Consider the following 22,165-nt stretch of genomic DNA (forward strand, 5'->3'; position numbering starts at 1 on the left):
ATTGACATACCTATAGAGGCCTGTACATCAGTCCAAGAGGGGCTGGGAGGTGAGGATAAGTAATGAGGAATGCCAGGGTTTAGCACTTGAGCAGCTTAGCCCCATCTTCTTGACACTTGACTGAGAAATAAGTAGATTTTTTATACTTACCGTAAAATCTCTTTCTCGGAGGATCCATTGGGGGGGGAGACAGAACCGTGGGCATATGCTCTTGCCACTAGGAGGCGCTGACATTAGGCATACAAAAAAGTCTGCCCCTCCTGGCAGGATTACCCCGCCTACAGACCCTGAGCTAATCAGTTTAGTCCCAAAGCCGTAGGAGGCAACTGACAGAAAAAGAAACCAGCAGAAGTCCAAGGGAACCAAACAAAAAAGGAAACCGAGCCACCCCTCGGACAAAAAACAAACGAAACCTGTGCACAAATCATGGGTGGGCGCTGTGTCCCCCAATGGATTCTCAGAGAAAGAGATTTTACGGTAGGCATAAAAAATCTACTTTTCTTGGTCGGACACCATTGGGGGACACGGAACCGTGGGACGAACCAAAGCAGTCCCCGGGTGGGATGCAAAGTACCCAACACAGAATCAGGCAAAGGACTGAGCCACTGCCGCTTGCAACACCTTGCGCCCCAAACTGGCATCAGAAGTGTGCAATTTGGTGAAAGTGTGCAAGAACGACCAGGTGGCCACCATACAGACTTGCAGAGCCGAAGCCCTATTGCGGAGAGCCCAAGAAGCTCCGACGGAACGCGTGGAATGCGCCATTACTCGAAAAGGCGGGACCTTCCCTTTGCGGTGGTACGATTCAGAAATGGCAGAGCAAAATAACCGCGAAATGGTCGCCTTGGAAGCCCCTTGCGGCTACCCTCAGGAATCACAAAGAAGGAGTCACCCTGACGAAAAGAGGAGGTGACCGAAAGATAGATCCGGACAGCCCGAACAACGTCCGGGCTGTGTAGAGAACGTTCCTTAGCATTGGAAGGGGAAGGACAAAAGGAAGGAAGAACAATCTCTTCGTTCACATGAAAAGAGGAAACCACTTTGGGCAAAAAGGAAGGAGGTGGGCGAAAAACCACCTTGTCCTGATGAAGGATCAAAAGAGGGGAACGACAGGAAAGAGACGCTAACTCAGAGGCCCTCCGAATGGAAGTGATAGCTATGAGAAAGGAGACCTTCCACGAAAGGATGCGAAGAGAGGCATCTAGAAGGGGTTCCAACGGAGCCTCCCTCAAGGCCCCAAGTACCAGATTGAGGTCCCACGGAGGAGTGGGGGATCTGAAAAGTGGCGCCTTATGGGCCACACCTTGCAGAAAGGTGCAGAAATGAGAATTAGAAGCCAACTGCCGCTGAAACAGAATAGAAAGAGCCGACACGACCCATAAGAGAGCTGAGGGTCAAATGCTTATCCAACCCTGATTGGAGAAAAGCAAGAAGGCGCGGAAAAGAAAACACAACTGGGGAAAAGGACTGTGCCTCACACCACCGGAAATAAGCTTTCCAAGTGCGGTGATAAATCCTGGCGGATGAGGGCTTCCATGCTCGAAGCATGGTGCGAATCACCCTGATGGAAAACCCCCGCGCTCTCGACACCGCGGTTTCAACCGCCACGCCGTCAAATGCAGCAACAGTAAATTGGGGTGGCAAAGAGGACCTTGAGAGAGCAGATCGGGGGAGAAGTGGAAGATGTGGCGGTAAGTTGTCGAACAGCCGAATTACGTCGGCGTACCACGCGCGTCTGGGCAAATCTGGAGCCGCTAGAATGGCAGGAATGCCCTCCGCCTTGAGTTTCCTCAGAACCCTGGGCAGGAGACGAAGGGGCGGAAATAGGCAAGGGAGACTAAAGGACGACTGAGGAATGACCAGAGCGTCCACCGCCAAAGCCAGAGGGTCTTGCGACTTTGCCACAAAGCGGGGAACCCTCTTGATGTGGCGAGATGCGAAGAGATCCACGTCCGGGATCCTCCAGAGATTGCAGATCTGTATAAACACCTCCGGATGGAGAGACCATTCCCCCGGATCAGCAGAAGATCGGCTGAGAAAGTCCGCTTCCCAATTTTCCACACCGGGAATGTGGATCGCAGAGAGAGCAGGAACTCGAGCCTCAGCCCAGATGAGAATTCTGGAAACCTCCTCCATCGCCGAACGACTTTGCGTGCCACCTTGGCGACTGATGTATGTGACCACCGTCGCGTTGTCTGACTGGACATGGACCGGCCGATCCTGAAGGAGACACTCCCAGGAGGAGGAGGCATAGAAAGATGGCCCGGAGCTCCAGAAGATTGATGGGAAGGCAGGTTTCCTGAGGGGACCAGCGACCCTGGACCGTCAGGTTCCGAAACACACCTCCCCAGCCCTGGAGACTCACATCGGTCGTGACGATCTGCCAATGGAGGAGGAGGAAGGACCTCCCCAGAAGAAGAAGGGGAGAATGGAGCCACCAAAGAAGGGACCGCCGAACAGCCGGAGGCAAAAGGATCCGCCGATCCAGGGAAAACGGAGACTTGTCCCACTTGGCCAGTTGGAGGGGACTGCCACCATCCGGCCCAGGACCTCCATGCAGAAACAAATTGGAACCAGGGAGGGGCGTCATAGGACATGGGCACCCAGCTGCAGAGAGCACCATTTGTCTAAAGGAAGGTGAACACGGGCTACTGTTGTGTCGAAAAGAAGACCCAGAAAAATCAGAGACTGGGAAGGGGACAGGTGAGACTTCTCCCGGTTGATCACCCAGCCAAAAGAGGACAGGGTCTGAAGCGTAATGTGAAGACTCTCCAGGTTTTGGGACCGGGACCGGGACAGTGGCCTTGATTAAAAGGTCGTCCAGGTAGGGGAGAACTGAGACCCCACAGCTCCGAAGGACGGCAATCACTGCCGCCATGACCTTGGTGAAGACCCTGGGAGCTGTAGCTAAGCCGAAAGGGAGCACCACAAATTGAAAGTGGCCCGCCAGAACCACGAAGCGAAGAAAATGCTGATGGGCCGGGAAAATAGGGATGTGGAGCTAGGCGTCCCGGATGTCCACCGACGAAAGAAACTCGCCCTGGTCAATGGAGGCAACCACAGATCAGAGAGACCCCATTCAAAAGTGACAGAGACGCAAATGGCCATTGAGTAACTTGAGGTCCAGAATGGGGAGAACAGAGCCCTCCTTCTTGGTAACGACAAAGAGGTTCGAGTAGAACCCTGAAAAACGCTGCCCTGGTGGAACTGGCACTATCACTCTTTGAGAGAGGAGTGTACGCAAAGTGACCTGAAAAGCCGCTGCCAAAGAAGGGGAACGCGGAGGACGGTATCAGAAGAAACGGTTCTTGGGGATGGTAAATTCTATCCGATAACCCCCTGAAATTACTTCCCGTACCCAAGAGTCCTGGACCTGAGCCAGCCAAATGTTCTGGAAGAGACAGGCGACCTCCCACCCAAGAAGAAGACGTGGGTGGGGGTGCCCCTATAAGAAGAGGAAGGCTTACGGTTACCTAACTTGGCAGAGAAACCGCCGGAGCGGTTGTCCGACTTCCAGGAAGGACATGCCTTGAAAGAGGGGGCTTTCCGAGACTGGGGTGTACCTGTTTGGGAGGGCAACCCGATGCAAATGTCCGGAAGGAAGTTGCTTTCCAATAGGGGTCAGAGCGACGAGGCTTGTTCTGCGGTAGCAGAGAACTCCCGTAGCTTCGACGATAATTTCATCAAGCAGTTTTCCAAAGAGCCGGGAACCGGAGAAAGGTAACTCTGTTAGTGAGCTTTTTGAAGCAGCATCAGCATCCCACGCTTCAGCCACATGGAGCGGCGAATGGCAACCAAGTTACACGAAGCAAAGGCCACACAGCGAGCGGACTCCAAGATTGCTGAGCAGAGAAAGTCACTGGCCTGAGTGAGCTGGTGAGCCATGTCCGCCAATTTCTCCCTGGGAGCACCTGAAAGGATACTCTGGCGAAGCTGTGAAGCCCAAACCGAAGCCGCCTTGGCCACCCAAGCGGAAGCAAAGGTGGGAAGCAATGAGGACCCTGTCGACTGACTTCGACAAATTCTCCATATTCTTGTCCACAGGATCCTTAAGCGATGCTGCGTCTGCAAGAGGCAGAGTAGTGGACTTGGACAGATGGGAGACCGGAGGATCAACCGTAGGTGGCAATGTCCATTGGGAAACTAGGTCCTGAGGAAAGGGAAATCAAGCTTGAACCTTCTTGGTTCCCTGAAATTTTCTTCCCGGGTGCTTCCAACAAGGTGTCAAATTCCGCATGAGAACTGAAAGCCTTGGGAGTACGCCGAGAGGGGCGAAATTAAAATTCCTCGTCAGGATTCGAAGATCTGGGGTCCTCCAGCTGAAAAGTGTCCCTGATGGCTGACACCAATCCTTCCACAATTTCGGACCTTGCAGAGTAGTCCTCATGATCTGAGGCGTAATCCGACCCGTCAACCGCTACTTCCCCTGGGGACTGGGAATCTGCAGAGGCAGCCTTGGACTGAGGTGAGTGAGACCTAGAACGAGGGGACAGGGACCTAGAACGATGACCCGGAGAACGGCCCCTGGAGAGGGGGCACTGTCGGTGAGCCGGGGAAGCGGAGCAAGACCTGCGGGAAGAGAGACTACCCCAGGTGTGCTCTAGAGAAGCGCTTGTGAGCGGAGGAATAGGGGGTAAGGGGATACGGAGCGCGATTCCCTGGGCGAAACCAACAGGGAAGACCGCTCCAAGGCGGAACCCACAGATTTGGAGCACCTAGCCCAGTGGTGTGCAACCTTTGTTTTCAACTGAGCCAAATCTTGCCAAAACCACGATTGAAATTTATTTTGAGAGCCACATTTTTAAAACCGAAAATACATAGGATGGTACACTGTTTTTAGTTTCAATACGTTTTTATTGAGAATATTCTGCATGCAAGTATCCACATAGGTCGGGAGGATACAAATAACACAACTAACAAAAACTTTAGAACGATATTATTTATCGATAACGTTAAATTCCTTAAAATTTGCCTTACAATGTAGAGAAAATTACATCCTGACAATGACTGACAAAGTCACAACCACTAATGTGAACATTGGCCTTGCATTTATTTGGATAGTTTGAGTAAGTCAGGTTTGTATGTTGTTGTTTTTAATTTTAGGCACGATTCCAGGTTCTCATCGATGAGACGATTTCTCAATTTACTCTTGATAAGGTTCATGCTTGAAAATGATTGTTCGCATAAATATGTAGACCCGAACAAGGAAAGAACAGCAAACGCTAGCTTTTTTAGTTGATTATATGAGTCAGGAATACTAATCCAGGTGTTAAAAAATCAACATATCTTCCTTCTCCAGGTCTTTCAAAGCAGACCACTTGTGCTGGGAACTAAGTTCACATTTGTTTTTCTCCAATCTTTCTAAATCAGCACAAAGACGTTCAAATTTCGAGCTCCACAGTTCTTTGTTCTTTAAATCCAGCAATTGCATTTCAAAGTTGCCAATGTCGATATTAAAGGGAGAAAAATGTTATTCCGTTACAGTGGCATCCAGAGGTTTTTTAACAAAGGCCAACGTCGCTTTGCTGTTTCTGAATTCCTGAAACCTCTTGAGAAAAGCTTCCCTCATATTTAAAAGTGTTGTTTTAAAATAGGTAATGTCAATATCAGAATTATTTTCTTGGCGATGTTTCAACAGGCTTGGAAAGTGAATCAAAGTTTCTCTGTCAAAATCTTGAGCAAAAACAGATCATTTGTTTTCAAAACTAAATAACTTCTTCTAACATCGAAAAAATTGTGTTTCCTTTCCCCTGTAGTTTATGATTAAGCTGATTTAGATGGGAAGTAACATCCACCATGAAATACAGTTTTTGGATCCACTGATCGTTTGTTAATTCTGGATAGTGAACACCCTTCTCGAGGAAAAATGCTTTGATTTCTGATAATAAGGAAGCAAAACGTTTCCTCTTGATAACCAACGTAACCTTGTTATGCAGCAGAAGATCTGCGTACTCAGTCTCCATTGCAACAAAAAATTATTTAAATTGGCGATGATGAAGAGCTTTAGCTACAATGGAATTGATCATCTTAATCAACAATTTCATAACTTTGCACATTTCTTCTGGAAATGTCTGCGCACAAAGTGCTTCTTGATGTATGATGCAATGGTATGCAAGTATCTCGTGACTAATTTTTTCTTTCATAATAGCAACAAATCCATTTCTTACGCCGGTCATACTTTTTGCCCTGTCTGTTGCAATTGAGACGATTTTATCAAGTGGAATATGATATTTTTCAATGCAACCAATTACAGCATTTGCTATATCCTCTCCACGTGTTTGACCTTTCAGTGGCAATAATCCTAAAAGTTCTTCTTTAGGACCTGTAGCTAACATAAATATTACAAAAAGTGAAACTTGAGCTGTATCATTTAAGTCACAAGACCCGTCAACTGCTATTGATAAAGTTGAAACACTTTAAGATCATCAACTTGCTGGTTGGTTATATTGGAAGACATTTTGGCTGTTCCATCCTTCACTGTTTTAGCAGACAATGTCAACTCTTTAATTTTTTTTTAGAATTTCTTCTTTGTTCTTAAAATCCCTGAATAACTCTTCTGATGCACTTATAAAACAATGTTTTATGTATTCGCCATCTGTATATGGTTTGCCTCTCTTAGCAATATCTTGACTAACCGCAAAACCTGCAAAATTAACATAGTTGGAAGACTGCACCCACTGATTAAACGCAGAAATTACTAAAAGGACAAGTGTTTTGTTGTAAAGTGTCTCTCCAAATTCGATTTTTTGTTATGCGCCAATTTTTCTTTACAAATAAGACAGGTCGGAAAGCCATTTACGTTCTGAAACGCGAAAGTCTCAGTCCATTCCACTTTAACCCCTTAAGGACACATGACGTACTGGAACGTCATGTGTCCACTCTCGATCTATAACGCGGGGCCACGGCGTGGCCCCGCGTCATAGCGGGTCGGGCCCGGCCTCTAACAACGGCCGGGACCCGTGGCTAATAGCGCGCGGCATTGATCGAAACCAGTGATCAATGATAAAGATCAGTGTGTGCAAAGTTATAGGTCCCTTGGGGACCTATAACACTGCAAAAAAAAGTGAAAAAAAAAGTGAATAAACATCATTTAACCCCTTCCCTATTAAAAATTTGAATCACCCCCCTTTTCCCATAAAAAAAAAAACCACAGTGTAAATAAAAATAAAAATAAACATATATGGTATCGCCGCGTGCGGAAATGTCAGAATTATAAAAATATATCGTTAATTAAACCGCACGGTCAATGGCGTGCGCGCAAAAAAAATTCCAAAGTCCAAAATAGTGCATTTTTGGTCACTTTTTATATCATGAAAAAATGAATAAAAAGTCAATAAGTCCTATCAATGCAAAAATGGTACCCTTAAAAACTTCAGATCACGGCGCAAAAAATGAGCCCTCATACCGCCCCATACACGGAAAAATAAAAAAGTTATAGGGGTCAGAAGATGACAATTTTAAACATATAAATTTTTCTGCATGAAGTTATGATTTTTTCCAGAAGTGCGACAAATTCAAACCTGTATAAGTAGGGTATCATTTTAATCGTATGGACCTACAGAATAAAGATAAGGTGTAATTTTTACCGAAAAATGTACTACGTAGAAACGAAATTTTGTCTCACAATGATTTTTTTCCCCTTTCACCGTAGATTTTTGGGCACAATGACTGATGTCATTACAAAGTAGAATTGGTGGCGCAAAAAATAAGCCATCATATGGATTTTTAGGTGCAAAATTGAAAGAGTTATGATTTTTTAAAGGCAAGGAGCAAAAAACGAAAATGCAAAAACTGAAAAAATTCACGGTTTTCGTCTTCCGTTTTTCGTTGTTTTTTCTTTGTAGCCATGTGAAACAGGGCACCTATAAAAATGTTTCATTTTAAAATAAAGCCACCAACACCAAACCGGCATCCTTAATCACATAAAAGAAGTAATATTGGATGACACATTGTTATTTATCTGTGGATGACGCACTGTTATTTATCTGTGGATGACGCACTGTTATGGGGGATCTGTGGATGACGCACTGGTATTTACCTGTGGATGACGCATATATGGCATTTTATGTGTGTGTAAATAGTATTATAAAATTAGTGGGGCTCATCATGGATATTTTAAGCAGGGTTCTCCACCTTGATGGATACACCCAAACAGTAGGCAAGAAGTAAAAGTAATAAAACAGGCATGCACACATTGCACTGGCTCTGCAGTCAAGTTGAATAAAAGTAAAAAATGACAACATAAAATGAAATAAAATCAAGATACAACTAAAAAAGTACACATAAAAGTATGTGAAAACACACTCAAATAGTCCTCACTGGTACTGTTATATATTAACCTCAGAACCTGGCCACTAACTTATTTTGCTGGCTCCTAGATTACGATATTCCGCAATTTTATGTCCACACCCACCTTTTCACATCAACCCTTTTTATGTCAATCCCACAATGTCACATTTCTCCCCGCATGTCACATTTCTGCCCCTCCATGTCACATTTCTCCCCTCATGTCACATTTCACCCCCTAATGTCACATTTCTCCCCCTCATGTCACATTTCCCCCCCCCCCCCCCCCCTCCATGATTGCCATCACGCCTTTCTTTTTACTCTGCCCTGTTCACATTTCTCATTTCCATAGTTAGGCAAACTTAATTCATAATCACCACCCCCCCTCCCATGATGGCCATCAGTCACACCTTTCTTTTTGCCCTGTTCACAGTTCACATCTCTCATATGAGTACATAATTCATAATCATCCCCCCCCTCCATGATGGCCATCAGTCACCCCTTTCATTTGTCTCACATCTCTCATTTCCAAGTTCCAGAGGCATATAGTGCATATTCATCCCCTCCCCCCTCCATTCCTCCCAAACCCTTCCTTTTTCTGTCACAGAAATTGAGTCCCCAGAGGCAGGCAGGCAGGCTAGGCCATTGCTACACCTACCGGATGACACGCTGCTGATTTGGGAGGCACAGTCTTCTTCTGAGGGCGGAAGACAGAGAGAGGATGCTGCCTCGCTGCGCGACGCTACACAGAAAGTCACGCCCCCCCCTATACCACATGACCCGACTGGAGCTGTGTGGAGCCGGCCGCCGGGGCTGCACACAGGGCGCGCACTGACAGAGGCTAGCTGCAGAGTCCTGACTTTTGGGGCGGCCGCCCGAGAGGAGGGAGGGGAGCGGGCGCCCGGCACACAGAAGAGCCGCATTAAAGTGTGCAAAGAGCCGCATGTGGCTCGCGAGCCTCGGCTTGCCGACCACTGCCCGCGCCAATTCAGAAATCGACTGGTTAAGGGAAGATACGCACTCTGGAGGAGAGACGGGCCCCCACGCATCCCGACCGAACATAAGGAGATACAGAAACAGACGGTAAAGTTAGCTTGGCGGAGCAGGTGGATTCAGTAGAACCACCTGGAATTTTGGATTTGCAGGGCTGTCGCCGGTCTGGGGGGGGGGGGGGGGGGGGTATCGGGTCGGACATAGCTGGTAGTCAATAAAGAAAAAATTGGAGCAATCTCACCAGACCTGTGTCCCGCTGATGAAGCAGCAAAAGGCTGTGTAGCAGAGCTGAGGAGACCAGGAGCAGCTGCATGATGCACGGAGCAGAGAGAAGAGGGGAGGAGCTAACAGCCCATACAGCAGGCCGCCTCCCAGAACGGCCCTCATTGGAAGAAATTGGGTGGAGCAAAGCCGCATGTGGGGAGAAGCTCTGGCCCCACCCGCTGCCATGATAATGCTGAACCTGCGCGGCACGAATTAAAATGTGATCAGCCCTGTGAGTCAGGTAGCCGCCAGCATCATAAAGACAGAGGGAGACCCGGCTGGGATGTCGGCTGCGTCAGTCAGCTACGGCCAGCATCCCGAAGTGAAAGCAAAACCCACCGGCCACGCGATCGCAACGCAGCTGCTGGAGCTGCGGCTGGCAAACTCATACCCCCGTTGTACTGTAATAAAGCAGTGCCAGCAGAAGCAATGCCAGCCCCGTTACAGTAAGTAAGAAGTGCCGGGGAGTGAGGAGAGGAGGGGGGAGAACTGCCCTGCAATCCCCGGAGCCCTGGCACTGAATAAAGAAATAAAGCACTCCAGATCAGAATCAATAAAAACAGGAGAGAAGTCCCCGTCCCCCAAGAAGACCCCAGAGATAAAGGGCCCCATAGGGATAGTGGTGCAGAGAGTGGGGAGGGGGGAAATATACTTATCCTATACCCGCCATACTCACCTAAAGATGTCTTCAGCCAGTCTTTTAGATACCTGCATCATGTCATGCTGAAACAGACAGGACAAGCAAGGAAAATAGGGGGACCTGGTCCCAAGGTGCGACCCCAAGGCACTGGCTGTTGGCGGGAAGGGGTTAACTGTGCATTTCGTATTCTATGCCCCGTGCCCGTTAGCCGCATATGGGGGAACAGGTAGCGCCATGCTCCTGAACCCCCACCTGAAAACGGAAAATAAAAGAGATAAAAGAACCTTAGACAGGCCCTAACTTTAAAACAAAAAAGAAGACCAGGTCTGGAGAGCTCCAGACCTGTGTCTTGCCTCCTATGACACTAAGCTAAAAGTGATTAGCTCAGGGTCTGTAGGCGGGGTATATCCTGCCAGGAGGGAACGACTTTTTTTTGTATGCCTAGTGTCAGCGCCTCCTAGTGGCAAGAGCATATACCCACGGTTCTGTGTCCTCCAATGGTTTCCGACCGAGAAAAGATGATTTTTTAAGATTGGCAGCCCCCATCAGCTCCAGGGAACCTACAGTTCTCTTTTATATCGTAACAGCTATGTAATGGTGTCTGCAGCTCTTGGAAGCAAAAGGAGCTGACAGATGTGTGGTGAAAAAAGGTTACATTCACATGAAACAAACCAATCTGGAAATGCAGATTGAATTGATGGCACTTTGAGGTTTATCCTTCTCATACTTTCTTTGATAAAGTCCAAACATAGAATAGAATGTACCGTATTTATCGGCGTATAACACGCACTTTTTAGGCTAAAATTTTTAGCCTAAAGTCTACCTGAGTGTTATACGCCGATACGCCGCTGCAGTTCAATGATTTAAAGCGGGCGCTTTAAATCAATGAACTGCAGCGGCTTTGCAGGTGCAGAGACCGCCACCGCTGCCGGCTTCTCTGCCCCTGCCTGTCCTGAGGTCTGGAGCCCTGCTGCCGGCCCTTCTCTCCCCATGACTATCGGTGCCGGCGCCCCATTGCTGGCGCTGATAGCCAGGGGAAGAGAAGCGGCGCCGGCAATGGGGCAGCGGCGCCGACAGACAGGGGGAGAGAAGGGGCAGCGGCACCCATTGCCGGCGCCGCTGCCCCGTTGCCTCCACCATCCCTGGTTGTATAATTACCTGTTGCCGGGGTCGGGTCCAGGCTGCTTCAGGCCTCCGGTGTGCATCCCCTGTGTCGTTGCTATGCGCTGCGAGACGCAATGTCACTCGTCATTGCGCCGCGCCGTGCAGTGCATAGCAACGACGCATGGGACGCATCACCGGAGACCTGAAGCAGCGCGGACCCGACCCCGGCAACAGGTAATTATACAACCGGGGATGGGGGAGGCAACGGGGCAGCGGCGCCGGCAATGGATGCCGCTGCCCCTTCTCTCCCCCTGGCTATCGGCGCCGCTGCCCCATTGCCGGCGCCGCTTCTCTCCCCCGGCTATCGGCACCGGCAATGGGGCGCCGGCACCGATAGTCAGGGGGAGAGAACGGGCAGTGGCTCAGATAGCCAGCGGGAGAGAAGCGGCGTCAGCAGGGCTCTAGACCCCAGGAAAGGCAGGGGCAGAGAAGCGGGCAGCGACGGCCCCTCTCCCCCTGCCTTTCCTGGGGTTGTATGGGGGTATACGCATGCACACACACGCACCCTCATTTTACCAAGGATATTTGGGTAAAAAACTTTTTTAACCCAAATATCCTTGGTAAAATGAGGGTGCGTGTTATAGGCCGGTGCATGGTATACCCCGATAAATACGGTAGTTTCCTGAATACTAAATTGGGCCATTATTCACCTCTATGTTCAACTTCTCTCCCTCATATTTAAACTCAGTCTTCAAGGTGATGATGTGAAGCTCTTCCATGACACTCAGCGAGCCCTAAACAAGAAATAAAAATGAGTAATACAATACAGTGCAAGAAATATTTTGAAGCTCAACTGAAAATGTATTACTTACATCATTTGCACCTTTATTTCCTTTCCCTCCTCCAGCTCTTTGCTCTTTTAGTGTCTAAATAGTTAAATAGGCAAGGTCATTTGAACAAACTTTGCATAGATCTATAGAACAAGCGCATATAAGAAACTTTGTAATATATTTATTAGATAAAAATGCTTCTTTTTCCAGCTATCAAACTTTTTCCCTATTCCCAACCTCCTGCTGCTCAAGTCTTTTATATCTGAAAATCAGCTCAGCTTTGTCCTGTGTCTGCAAGACAAGCAATACAAGTCTATGGAGGGGGGAGGAGGGCAGAGCAGAAATCTCCTGAGAAATACCATATACAAGTTATATAAAGGACAGAAATAGTGCTGCTCCTCATGAATACACACATACTTATGACATACTTATCCTAAAAAGTCAACTGAAATGGCAGGTATGCTTAAATGCCATGTAGATTATCCTTATTAGACATTTCACATACTTTTGGCAGGAAAGTTCGAATAAATCTACAGGGCCCCTTATACCCAACTGATGATAAAAGACTGTCCTTTTGGCATCAGTATGCATTGCCATGCTTTTTTTACTGTATGGGAAAGTGTAGTCTACTGCACTTTCTTATACAGAGGTACTGTAATCAGTCAAACATTTACAACACAGTATACAACATTGTTTTTCTGTTTTAATGTCATGGTACATACATTGCTTTTATAGTTTGCCTATTAAAGGCTGTAAAACTTTATGCTTTCTATAAAAAAAAATATGCCATTGTAAAAATAGAGCAATGCTTAAGCACAGCAGCCTTGTAGATAAGCATAGGCCCAAGACTCTGTTTAGTGTAGGTCCTATGTGATGAGGTGAGCCCCCACATAATTTAATCAATTTTATACGTATAGTAAATATAGCAGTAAAGCAATTCAGCTAGAAGCTACATATTTATAGTACACGTCTCAGTATTTTCAATGTGCTCTAATTATTTTTTTTTTATATCTATAGACAGACAACATTGTTTTATGAAAAACCCTGCTGGATAACAGGCTGAACTGGATGAACGCAGGGGCTGAGAGACATTTTTCTAAATTAGGACGCTTCTAATCTCAGTCTTCTTGTTATACTAAACAAGCTAAAAACACCAACAAACCTTTTTTTATATATAACAAAAAGGAAACTGTTAGCACAGCAATTTCTTAACAAATACAGATTGTTGGAACTGTAAGGGACAATTGTACTCCCCTTAAGTAAAAAGTACGGAAATAAAACATTAACCTCTTCAGGACCCATGACGTATGCATACATCATCACACCCTGGGTCTTAAGGACCCATGACGTATGCATACGTCATGTCTTTTCCTGGTCTCCGCCGCTCACCCGGCAGAGATCGGAAGCGGATCCCTGCTGAAATCCTTCAGCAGGGATCCAGGGCAAACGCAGAGGGGGGCCATGTAGGCCCCCCATGTCGGCGATCGCCGCAAATCGCAAGGGAAATTGCCCTTGCGATCTGCGGCGATACCGGGCTGATTGGGTCTCTGGGACCCGACCGCCTGGTAATTTCGCATGATCCCAGTTGTCACAGACAGCCAGGACCATGCTAAGGCATAGGAGCGAGGTGGCAAGCCTGCCACCTCCTCCGATCCCCTGCGATTCTTCGGTTAGTTAACCGACCAATCGTCGCAGGGGGGGGGGGGGGGCGGTTACTTCCTCCCGTCCTGCCCGGCCCCTGGAAGTCCGGAGAGGACGGGAGGAAGACCGGAGGACGCGGCGGGGGACGGGGGAGTGCTGGGGACCGGCCCCGTTACTTACCTCGTCCCTGAAGACCCGGATCCCGGCGAGGAAGATGGCGGCGGCGGCGGCGACAGGTGAGTAGATCTTCAGCCGCGGTCGGGCCCTCTACAGCAATGCACGTCGCCGTAAAGCGACATGCATTGCTGTATTGGGACCCTATATACTACAACTCCCAGCATGCCCAAACAGCCCTTGGCATCTGGGCATGCTGGGAGTTGCAGTTTTGCAACATCTGGAGGTCCACAGTTTGGAGACCACTGTGCCCTTCCAGATGTTGCAAAACTACACATTCTCAGCATGCCCTCACTGTCCAGGCATGCTGGGAGTTGTAGTTCTGTAACATCTGGCCCTTCAGATGTTGCAGAACTACAACTCCCAGCATGCCTGGACAGTTTTGGCATACTGGGAGTTGTAGTTTTGCAACATCTGGAAGGGCAAAGATTGGGAACCACTGTATTAGTGGTCTGCAAACTGTAGTCCTCCAGATGTTGCAAACTACAACTCCAAGCATGCTGGGAGTTGTAGTTCGGCAACATCTGGCTCTAAAGATGTTGCCGAACTACTACTCCCAGCATGCCTGAGAATGTTTGGGAGTTGTGGTTTTGCAACAACAGGAGGCCCACTTGTTGGGAAACATTGTCTGTTTCCTAACTCAGTGTTTCCCAACCCGTGTGCCTCCAGCTGTTGCAAAACTATAACTACCAGCATGCACTGATAGACTGTGCATGCTGGGAGTTGTAGTTTTGCAACAGCTGGAGGTCCCCCCCCCCTGTGAATGTACAGGGTACATTCACATGGGCAGGGGCTTACAGTGAGTATCAGGCTGCAAGTTTGCAATGCAGCAAATTTTGCGCGGCAGCTCAAACTCGCAGCGGGAAAATTGCTGTAACCCCCCCTGCCCGTGTGACTGTACCCTAAAAACACTACACTAACACAAAATAAAATAAAAAGAAAAAAACACTACATAAACACATACCCCTACACAGCCCCCCTCCCCAATAAAAATGAAAAACGTCTGGTACGCCACTGTTTTCAAAATGGAGCCTCCAGCTGTTGCAAAACAACAACTCCCAGTATTGCCGGACAGCCGTTGACTGTCCAAGCATGCTGGGAGTTTTGCAACAGCTGGAGGCACCCTGTTTTGGAATCACTGGCGTAGAATATCCCTATGTCCACCCCTATGCAAATCCCTAATTCAGGCCTCAAATGCGCATGGCGCTCTCACTTCGGAGCCCTGTCGTATTTCAAGGCAACAGTTTAGGGCCACATATGGGGTATCGCCGTACTCGGGAGAAATTGCCTTACAAATTTTGGGGGGCTTTTTCTCCTTTCACCCCTTATGAAAAGGTGAAGTTGGGGTCTACAACAGCATGTTAGTGTAAAAAAATAAATTTTTTACACTAACATGCTGGTGTTGCCCTATACTTTTCATTTTGACAAGAGGTAAAGGGGAAAAAAGCCCCCCAAAATTTGTAATGCAACTTCTCCCGACTACGGAGATACCCCATATGTGGGCGCAAAGTGCTCTGGGGGCGCACAACAAAGCTCAGAAGGGAGAGTGCACCATGTACATTTGAGGCGATTTGCACAGGGGTGGCTGATTGTTACAGCGGTTTTGACAAACGCAAAAAAAAAAAAAAACCCACATGTGACCCCATTTCGGAAACTACACCCCTCACGGAATGTAATGAGGGGTGCAGTGAGAATTTACACCCCACTGGTGTCTGACAGATCTTTGGAACAGTGGGCTGCGCAAATTAAAAATTTTGTACAGCCCACTGTTCCAAAGATCTGTCAGACACCAGTGGGGGGTAAATGCTCACTGTACCCCTTGTTACGTTCCTCAAGGGGTCTAGTTTCCAAAATGGTATGCCATGTGGGGGTTATTTTGCTGTTCTGGCACCATTGGGGCTTCCTAAATGCGACAAGCCCCCCGAGCAAAATTTGCTCTCAAAAAGCCAAATATGACTCCTTCTCTTCTGAGCATTGTAGTTCGCCCGTAGTGCGCTTCAGGTCAACTTATGGGGTACCTCCATACTCGGAAGAGATGGGGTTAAAAATTTTGGGGGGTATTTTCTGCTATTAACCCTTGCAAAAAATGTGAAATTTGGGGGGGGAAACACACATTTTAGTGATTTTTTTTTTTTTTTACGTATGCAAAAGTCGTGAAACCCCTGTGGGGTATTAAGGCTCACTTTATTCCTTGTTATGTTCCTCAAGGGGTCTAGTTTCCAAAATGGTATGGCATGTGGGTATTTTTTGCTGTCCTGGCACCATAGGGGCTTCCTAAATGCGACATGCCCCCGAGCAAAATTTGCTCTCAAAAAGCCAAATATGACTCCTTCTCTTCTGAGCATTGTAGTTCGCCCATAGTGCACTTCATGTCAACTTATGGGGTACCTCCATACTCAGAAGAGATGGGGTTACAATTTTTTGGGGGTATTTTCTGCTATTAACCCTTGCAAAAAATTTGAAATTTGGGGGGGAAACACACATTTTATTGAAATTTTTTAAATTTTTTTTTACATATGCAAAAGTCGTGAAACACCTGTGGGGTATTAAGGCTCACTTTATTCCTTGTTACGTTCCTCAAGGGGTCTAGTTTCCAAAATGGTATGCCATGTGTTTTTTTTTTCCTGTTCTGGCACCATAGGGGCTTCCTAAATGCAACATGCCCCCCAAAAACCATTTCAGAAAAACGAACGCTCCAAAATCCCCTTGTCGCTCCTTCGCTTCTGAGCCCTCTACTGCGCCCGCCGAACACTTTACATAGACATATGAGGTATGTGCTTACTCAGAGAAATTGGGCTACAAATATAAGTATACATTTTCTCCTTTTACCCCTTGTAAAAATTCAAAAATTGGGTCTACAAGAACATGCGAGTGTAAAAAATGAAGATTGTGAATTTTCTCCTTCACTTTGCTGCTATTCCTGTGAAACACCTAAAGGGTTAAAATGCTGACTGAATGTCATTTTCAATACTTTGGGGGGTGCAGTTTTTATAATGGGGTCATTTGTGGGTTATTTCTAAGATGAAGACCCTTCAAATCCACTTCAAACCTGAACTGGTCCCTGAAAAATTGTGATTTGGGAAATTTTGTGAAAAATTGGAAAATTGCTGAACTTTGAAACCCTCTGATGTCTTCCAAAAGTAAAAACTCGTCAATTTTATGATGCAAATATAAAGTAGACATATTGTATATGTGAATAAAATAAAATACCGTAATGTTTGGAATATCCATTTTCATTCCAAGCAGAGAGCTTCAAAATTAGAAAAATGCAAAATTTTCAAATTTTTCATCAAATTTTGGGATTTTTCACCAAGAAAGGATGCAAGTTACCAAAAAATTTTACCACTAAGTTAAAGTAGAATATGTCACGAAAAAACAATCTCGGAATCAGAATGATAACTAAAAGCATTCCAGAGTTATTAATGTTTAAAGTGACCAGATGTGCAAAAAATGGCCGGGTCCTAAGGTGTAAAATGGCTGGGTCCTTAAGGGGTTAAAGGGGTACTCCGGTGGAAAACTTTTTTTTTTTTAAATGAACTGGTGCCAGAAAGTTAAACAGATTGGTAAATTACTTCTATTAAAAAAATCTTAATCCTTTCAGTACTTTTTAGCAGCTGTTTGCTACAGAGGAAAATCTTTATTTTTTTAATTTCTTTTTTGTGTTGTCCACAGTGCTCTCTGCCGACACCTGATGCCCGGATCAGGAATTGTCCAGAGCAGGAAAAATCCCCATAGCAAACCTATGCTGCTCTGGACAGTTCCTGACATGGACAGAGGTGTCAGCAGAGAGCACTGTGGACAACACAAAAAAGAAATTCAAAAAGTAAAGATTTTTTAATAGAAGTAATTTACAAATCTGTTTAACTTTCTGGCAACAGTTCATTTAAAAAAAGAAAACGTTTCCCACCGGAGCACCCCTTTAAGTTTAGGGTCCAATAAAGTCAGAGCGCCATCAAGTACTATACCCTGCCCCAGTCATCATAGCCCCTCCCCCATGTGATCTCCCCCTCATATAATTCACAATTATCCATGTACAACCTCCCCAGTCTTATCACAGCCCCCATGTACTATCCTCTACTCAGATCTCATCACAGCTCCCCCATGTACTATTATCGCCCCCAGTCTTTTCACAGCTCTGGCCATTTTTTATCACAGCCCCATGTTTTATCCTCTCTTCCAGTCTCATCACAGCTCCCCCATGTACTAACCCCTTCCCCAATCTCATCACAGGCCCTCATGTACTATCCCCCCCCATGTATCATCCCCTCCCCCAGTCTCATTACAGCCCCTCATGTACTATCCCCCATACTGAAGAATAAACAGGGGGTCCAGCACTACAATGTTATGCAGCTTTATTTGGATAAATGACACACGGTAAAAGCGATAGTCATACGCGTTTCGAGTGCATGCGCTCTTCCTCCGTGACGTCAGTGTATACTCAGGTGAGGTTTAAATACCTAAGTATAAGGCGGAGAATCAGCTTGTAATACCTCCCACCTCACCGGAGATACACTGACTGGAGGATCAATATACAAAAGGTTAAAAAAAATCTCAAATATGTTAAATACAAATCTTATAGACTGTATAATATATACCGATGTATGCGGCACAAGAAAGGGATGAGGCTTAATAATGGAATAATAATTCCCGGTTAACATTCTGACCCATTGGGGCACGAATCCCCATGTGAACTGCCAATATGCTTCCCTGTCAGCCAATTTTTTTTTACAAAGGCATCCCTTTCTTATGCCCACATTGACATGTTCAATGGCATAGATTTTAAATGAATTCACGTTGCCATTATGTACTGAATGGAAATGGGTCGATGCCGCTGACCTATGCCTTACAGATGTGGTGCTACTATCATTGAGATGTTCTAATGCTCACGTTTTTTATTTCCTTGTGGTGTAACCCACATATTTTAGCTTACATGTAGTGCACTCAATGACGTACACCACATTGCTGTAATTACAGTTGATGTAAGATTTTATTGGGTACATCTTGGTATAATCCACATTTTCAAATTGTGTCATAGGTTTGGCATAATGGCACGTGAGGCATATTTTCTGGCCAAATTTAAAGGAGCCCTTCTGGGCTAACCAACTGGTGCTGCTTTTGGTTTGAGTATTGACCCCACTGGGGGACAACTGATCCTCCAATGTGGGTGCCCTTTTGGAGACTACATGACATCCCCCAATTTAAGACAATATTTCATCACGTTTTAATAGATGTAAATGTCTATGTATAATCTATTTAATACTGTTGAAGTGAGGGGAAAATGTAAGTGCTAGAACAGTTTTTTTTTTCTTTGATCTCTAGAGGCGTGCTGAGGATGAATAAGTGTCTTTCTGTCCTTGCCGGTCACTATATGTTTGGCTCCCTCCAATGTGTGTGTACATTTTAACATTTTTGTATACATTTTACCTAGCTTTTAACCCCTTAAGGACTCAGCCCATTTTCACCTTAAGGACCCGGGCATTTTTTGCACATCTGACCACTCACACTTTAAGCATTAATAACTCTGGGATGCTTTTTACTTTTCATTCTGATTTCAAGATTATTTTTTCGTGACATATTCTACTTTATGTTAGGGGAAAATTTTTGTCGAAAATTCCAACATTTGATGAAAAATTTAAAAATTTTGCATTTTCTTACTTTGAAACTCTCTGCTTATAAGGAACATGGACATCCCAAATAAATTATATATTGATTCACATATACAATATGTCTATTTTATGTTTGCATCATAAAGTTGACATGTTTTTACTTTTGGAAGACACCAGAGGGCTTCAAAGTTCAGCAGCAATTTTCCAGTTTTTCACAACATTTTCAAAATCGGAATTTTTCAGGGACCAGTTTAGTATTGAAGTAAATTTGAAGGGCCTTCATATTAGAAATACCCCTTAAATTACCCCATTATAAAAACTGCACCCCTCAAAGTATTCAAAATGAAATTCAGAAAGTGTGTTAACCGTTTAGGTGTTTCACAGGAATAGCAGCAATGTGAAGGAAAAAATTCAAAATCTTCATTTTTTACACTCGCATTTTCTTGTAGAACCAGTTTTTGAATTCTTACAAGGGGTAAAAGGGGAGAAATCACCCTAAAATTTGTAACCCAATTTCTCTCGAGTAAGGAAATACCTCATATGTGTATGTCAAGTGTTCTGTGGGTGCACTAGAGGGCTCAGAAGGGAAGGAGTGACAATGGGATTTTGGAGAGTGAGTTTTGGCATACTTTTTTTTAGAAACTACACCCCTCAAGGAACCTAACAAGAGCTCAAGTGAGCCTTAACACCCCACATGTGTTTAATGACTTTTCGTTAAAGTTGGATATGTAAATGAAAAAAAAAAAAATTTCCACTAAAATGCTGTTTTCCCCCCCAAAATTTTACATTTTTACAATGGGTAATAGGAGAAAATCCCCCCCCCAAAAAAATTGTAACCCCATTTCTTCTGAGTATGAAAATACCCCATGTGTGGATGTCAAGTGCACTGCGGGCGCACTACAATGCTCAGAAGGAGCCACATTTGGCAAACCTCCAGCTGTTGCAAAACTACAACTCCCAGGATGCCCTTTGGCTGGACTACATGGTGGTCTCCAAACTTCTCTTCCAGTTGTTGCATAACTACAACTCCCAATATGCACTTCGGCAGTCTGGGCATGCTGGAAGCTGTAGTTTTGCAATAACTGTAGGCACACTGGTTGGGAAACATTGTCTGTTTCCTAACTCAGTGTTTCCCAACCTGTGTGCCTCCAGCTGTTGCAAAACTAAAGCTCCCAGCATGCCTAGACAGCCGAAGTGCATGTTGGGAGTTGTCGTTATGCAACAACTGGAGGAGAACAGTTTGGAGACCACTGTGTAGTGGTGTTCAAATTGTAGCCCTCCAGATGTTGCAAAACTACAACTCCAAGCATGCTTAGACTACCCAGGCATGTTGGGAGTTGCAGTTCGGCAACATCTGAAGGGCTAGATGTTACAGAACTACATCTCCCAGCATGCCTGGGCATGCTTGGAGTTGTATTTTTGCAACATCTGGAGGGCTACAGCTTGGTCTCCAAACTGTGGCCCTCCAGATGTTGCAAAGCTACAATTTCCAGCATGCCCAGACAGCCTTTGGCAGTCTGGGCATGCAAGGAGTTGTAGTTTGGCAATTCCTAGAAGGCAGCAGTGAAGATCACTTACCACTGATCTTCATTGCTGCCTCCACCGCTGTCTCCCCCGCTGCGATCGCTGGTCTCTGACATCCTCCGTCACGAGTCACCATCTTCCCCCACTCTGCCCGCACATATAGGGCCGGCCAGAGCGGGGGAAATGAACTTTAACCCCCCCCCCCCCATCCCCCCCCCAATGCCATTGGTGGGTTAGTCCTAACCGATCAATGGCAGGGGAAAGGAGGAGGTGGCACCCCTGCCACCTCGCTCCTATCCTTTAGGATGATCGGGGCTGTCTCAGCTCCGATCATTCCTATTTTTCGGGCGATCGGGTCACCAGAGACCCGATCACCCCGAAATCACCGCAAGTAGTGTGATGAGGGTGATTGCTGTCTGCTCTAAGTACTGTGTTACCTGATATAGGATTGCGGTGAGGGACAATTGAAATGGTACCCTGTGGAGTGTTACGAAGTCCAAGAAGACTATGGACGAAGTATTGACCTGATAAGTGAATGTCAAATTATAGGGGTTAGTATTTAAATATTCTGCAAACAGCAGTACGGCCGCAACATCCCCCCTCCTCCTAGTTTGGAGGGGGGTGTTGCGGCCGTACCGCTGTTTGCTGAATACTTAAATAACTACCCCTATAATTTGTTTAATGTGGCCAGAAAATATGCCTCACGTGCCATTATGCCAAACCTACCACACAATTTAAAAATGTGGATTGTACCAAGATGTACCCAATATAATCTTACATCAACTGTAATTACAGCAATGTGGTGTACGTCATTGAGTGCACTGCATGTAAGCTAAAATATGTGGGTTACGCCACAAGGAAATTAAAAACGGGAGCATTAGAACATCTCAATGATAGTAGCACCACATCTGTAAGGCATAGGTCAGCGGCATCGACCCATTTCCATTCAGTACATAATGGCAACGTGAATTCATTTAAAATCTATGCCATTGAACATGTCAATGTGGGCATAAGAAAGGGATGCCATCGTAAAATAGTGGCTGGCAGGGAAGCATATTGGCAGTTCACGTTGGGGACTTGTGCCCCAACGGGTCTGAATGATC

At 46.0% G+C, this 22,165-nt stretch overlaps 1 protein-coding gene across 5 annotated transcripts in view; it reads right to left on the minus strand.

Annotated features, from left to right (window-relative positions):
- Positions 1 to 22,165, minus strand: part of STAT2 (signal transducer and activator of transcription 2) — a 144,439-nt gene that overhangs the window by 39,285 nt on the left and 82,989 nt on the right. For all 5 annotated transcript variants that reach the window (XM_056562377.1, XM_056562375.1, XM_056562376.1 and 2 more), the window contains exons 14-15: positions 12,160 to 12,213; positions 11,998 to 12,081 (exon numbers count right to left, since the gene is read on the minus strand). In XM_056562377.1, the coding sequence (XP_056418352.1) occupies positions 11,998 to 12,081; positions 12,160 to 12,213 (138 nt within the window). The remainder of the gene's footprint in view (positions 1 to 11,997; positions 12,082 to 12,159; positions 12,214 to 22,165) is intronic.

Source organism: Hyla sarda, chromosome 2 (assembly GCF_029499605.1).
Source record: "Hyla sarda isolate aHylSar1 chromosome 2, aHylSar1.hap1, whole genome shotgun sequence".
Lineage (NCBI taxonomy): Eukaryota > Metazoa > Chordata > Amphibia > Anura > Hylidae > Hyla > Hyla sarda.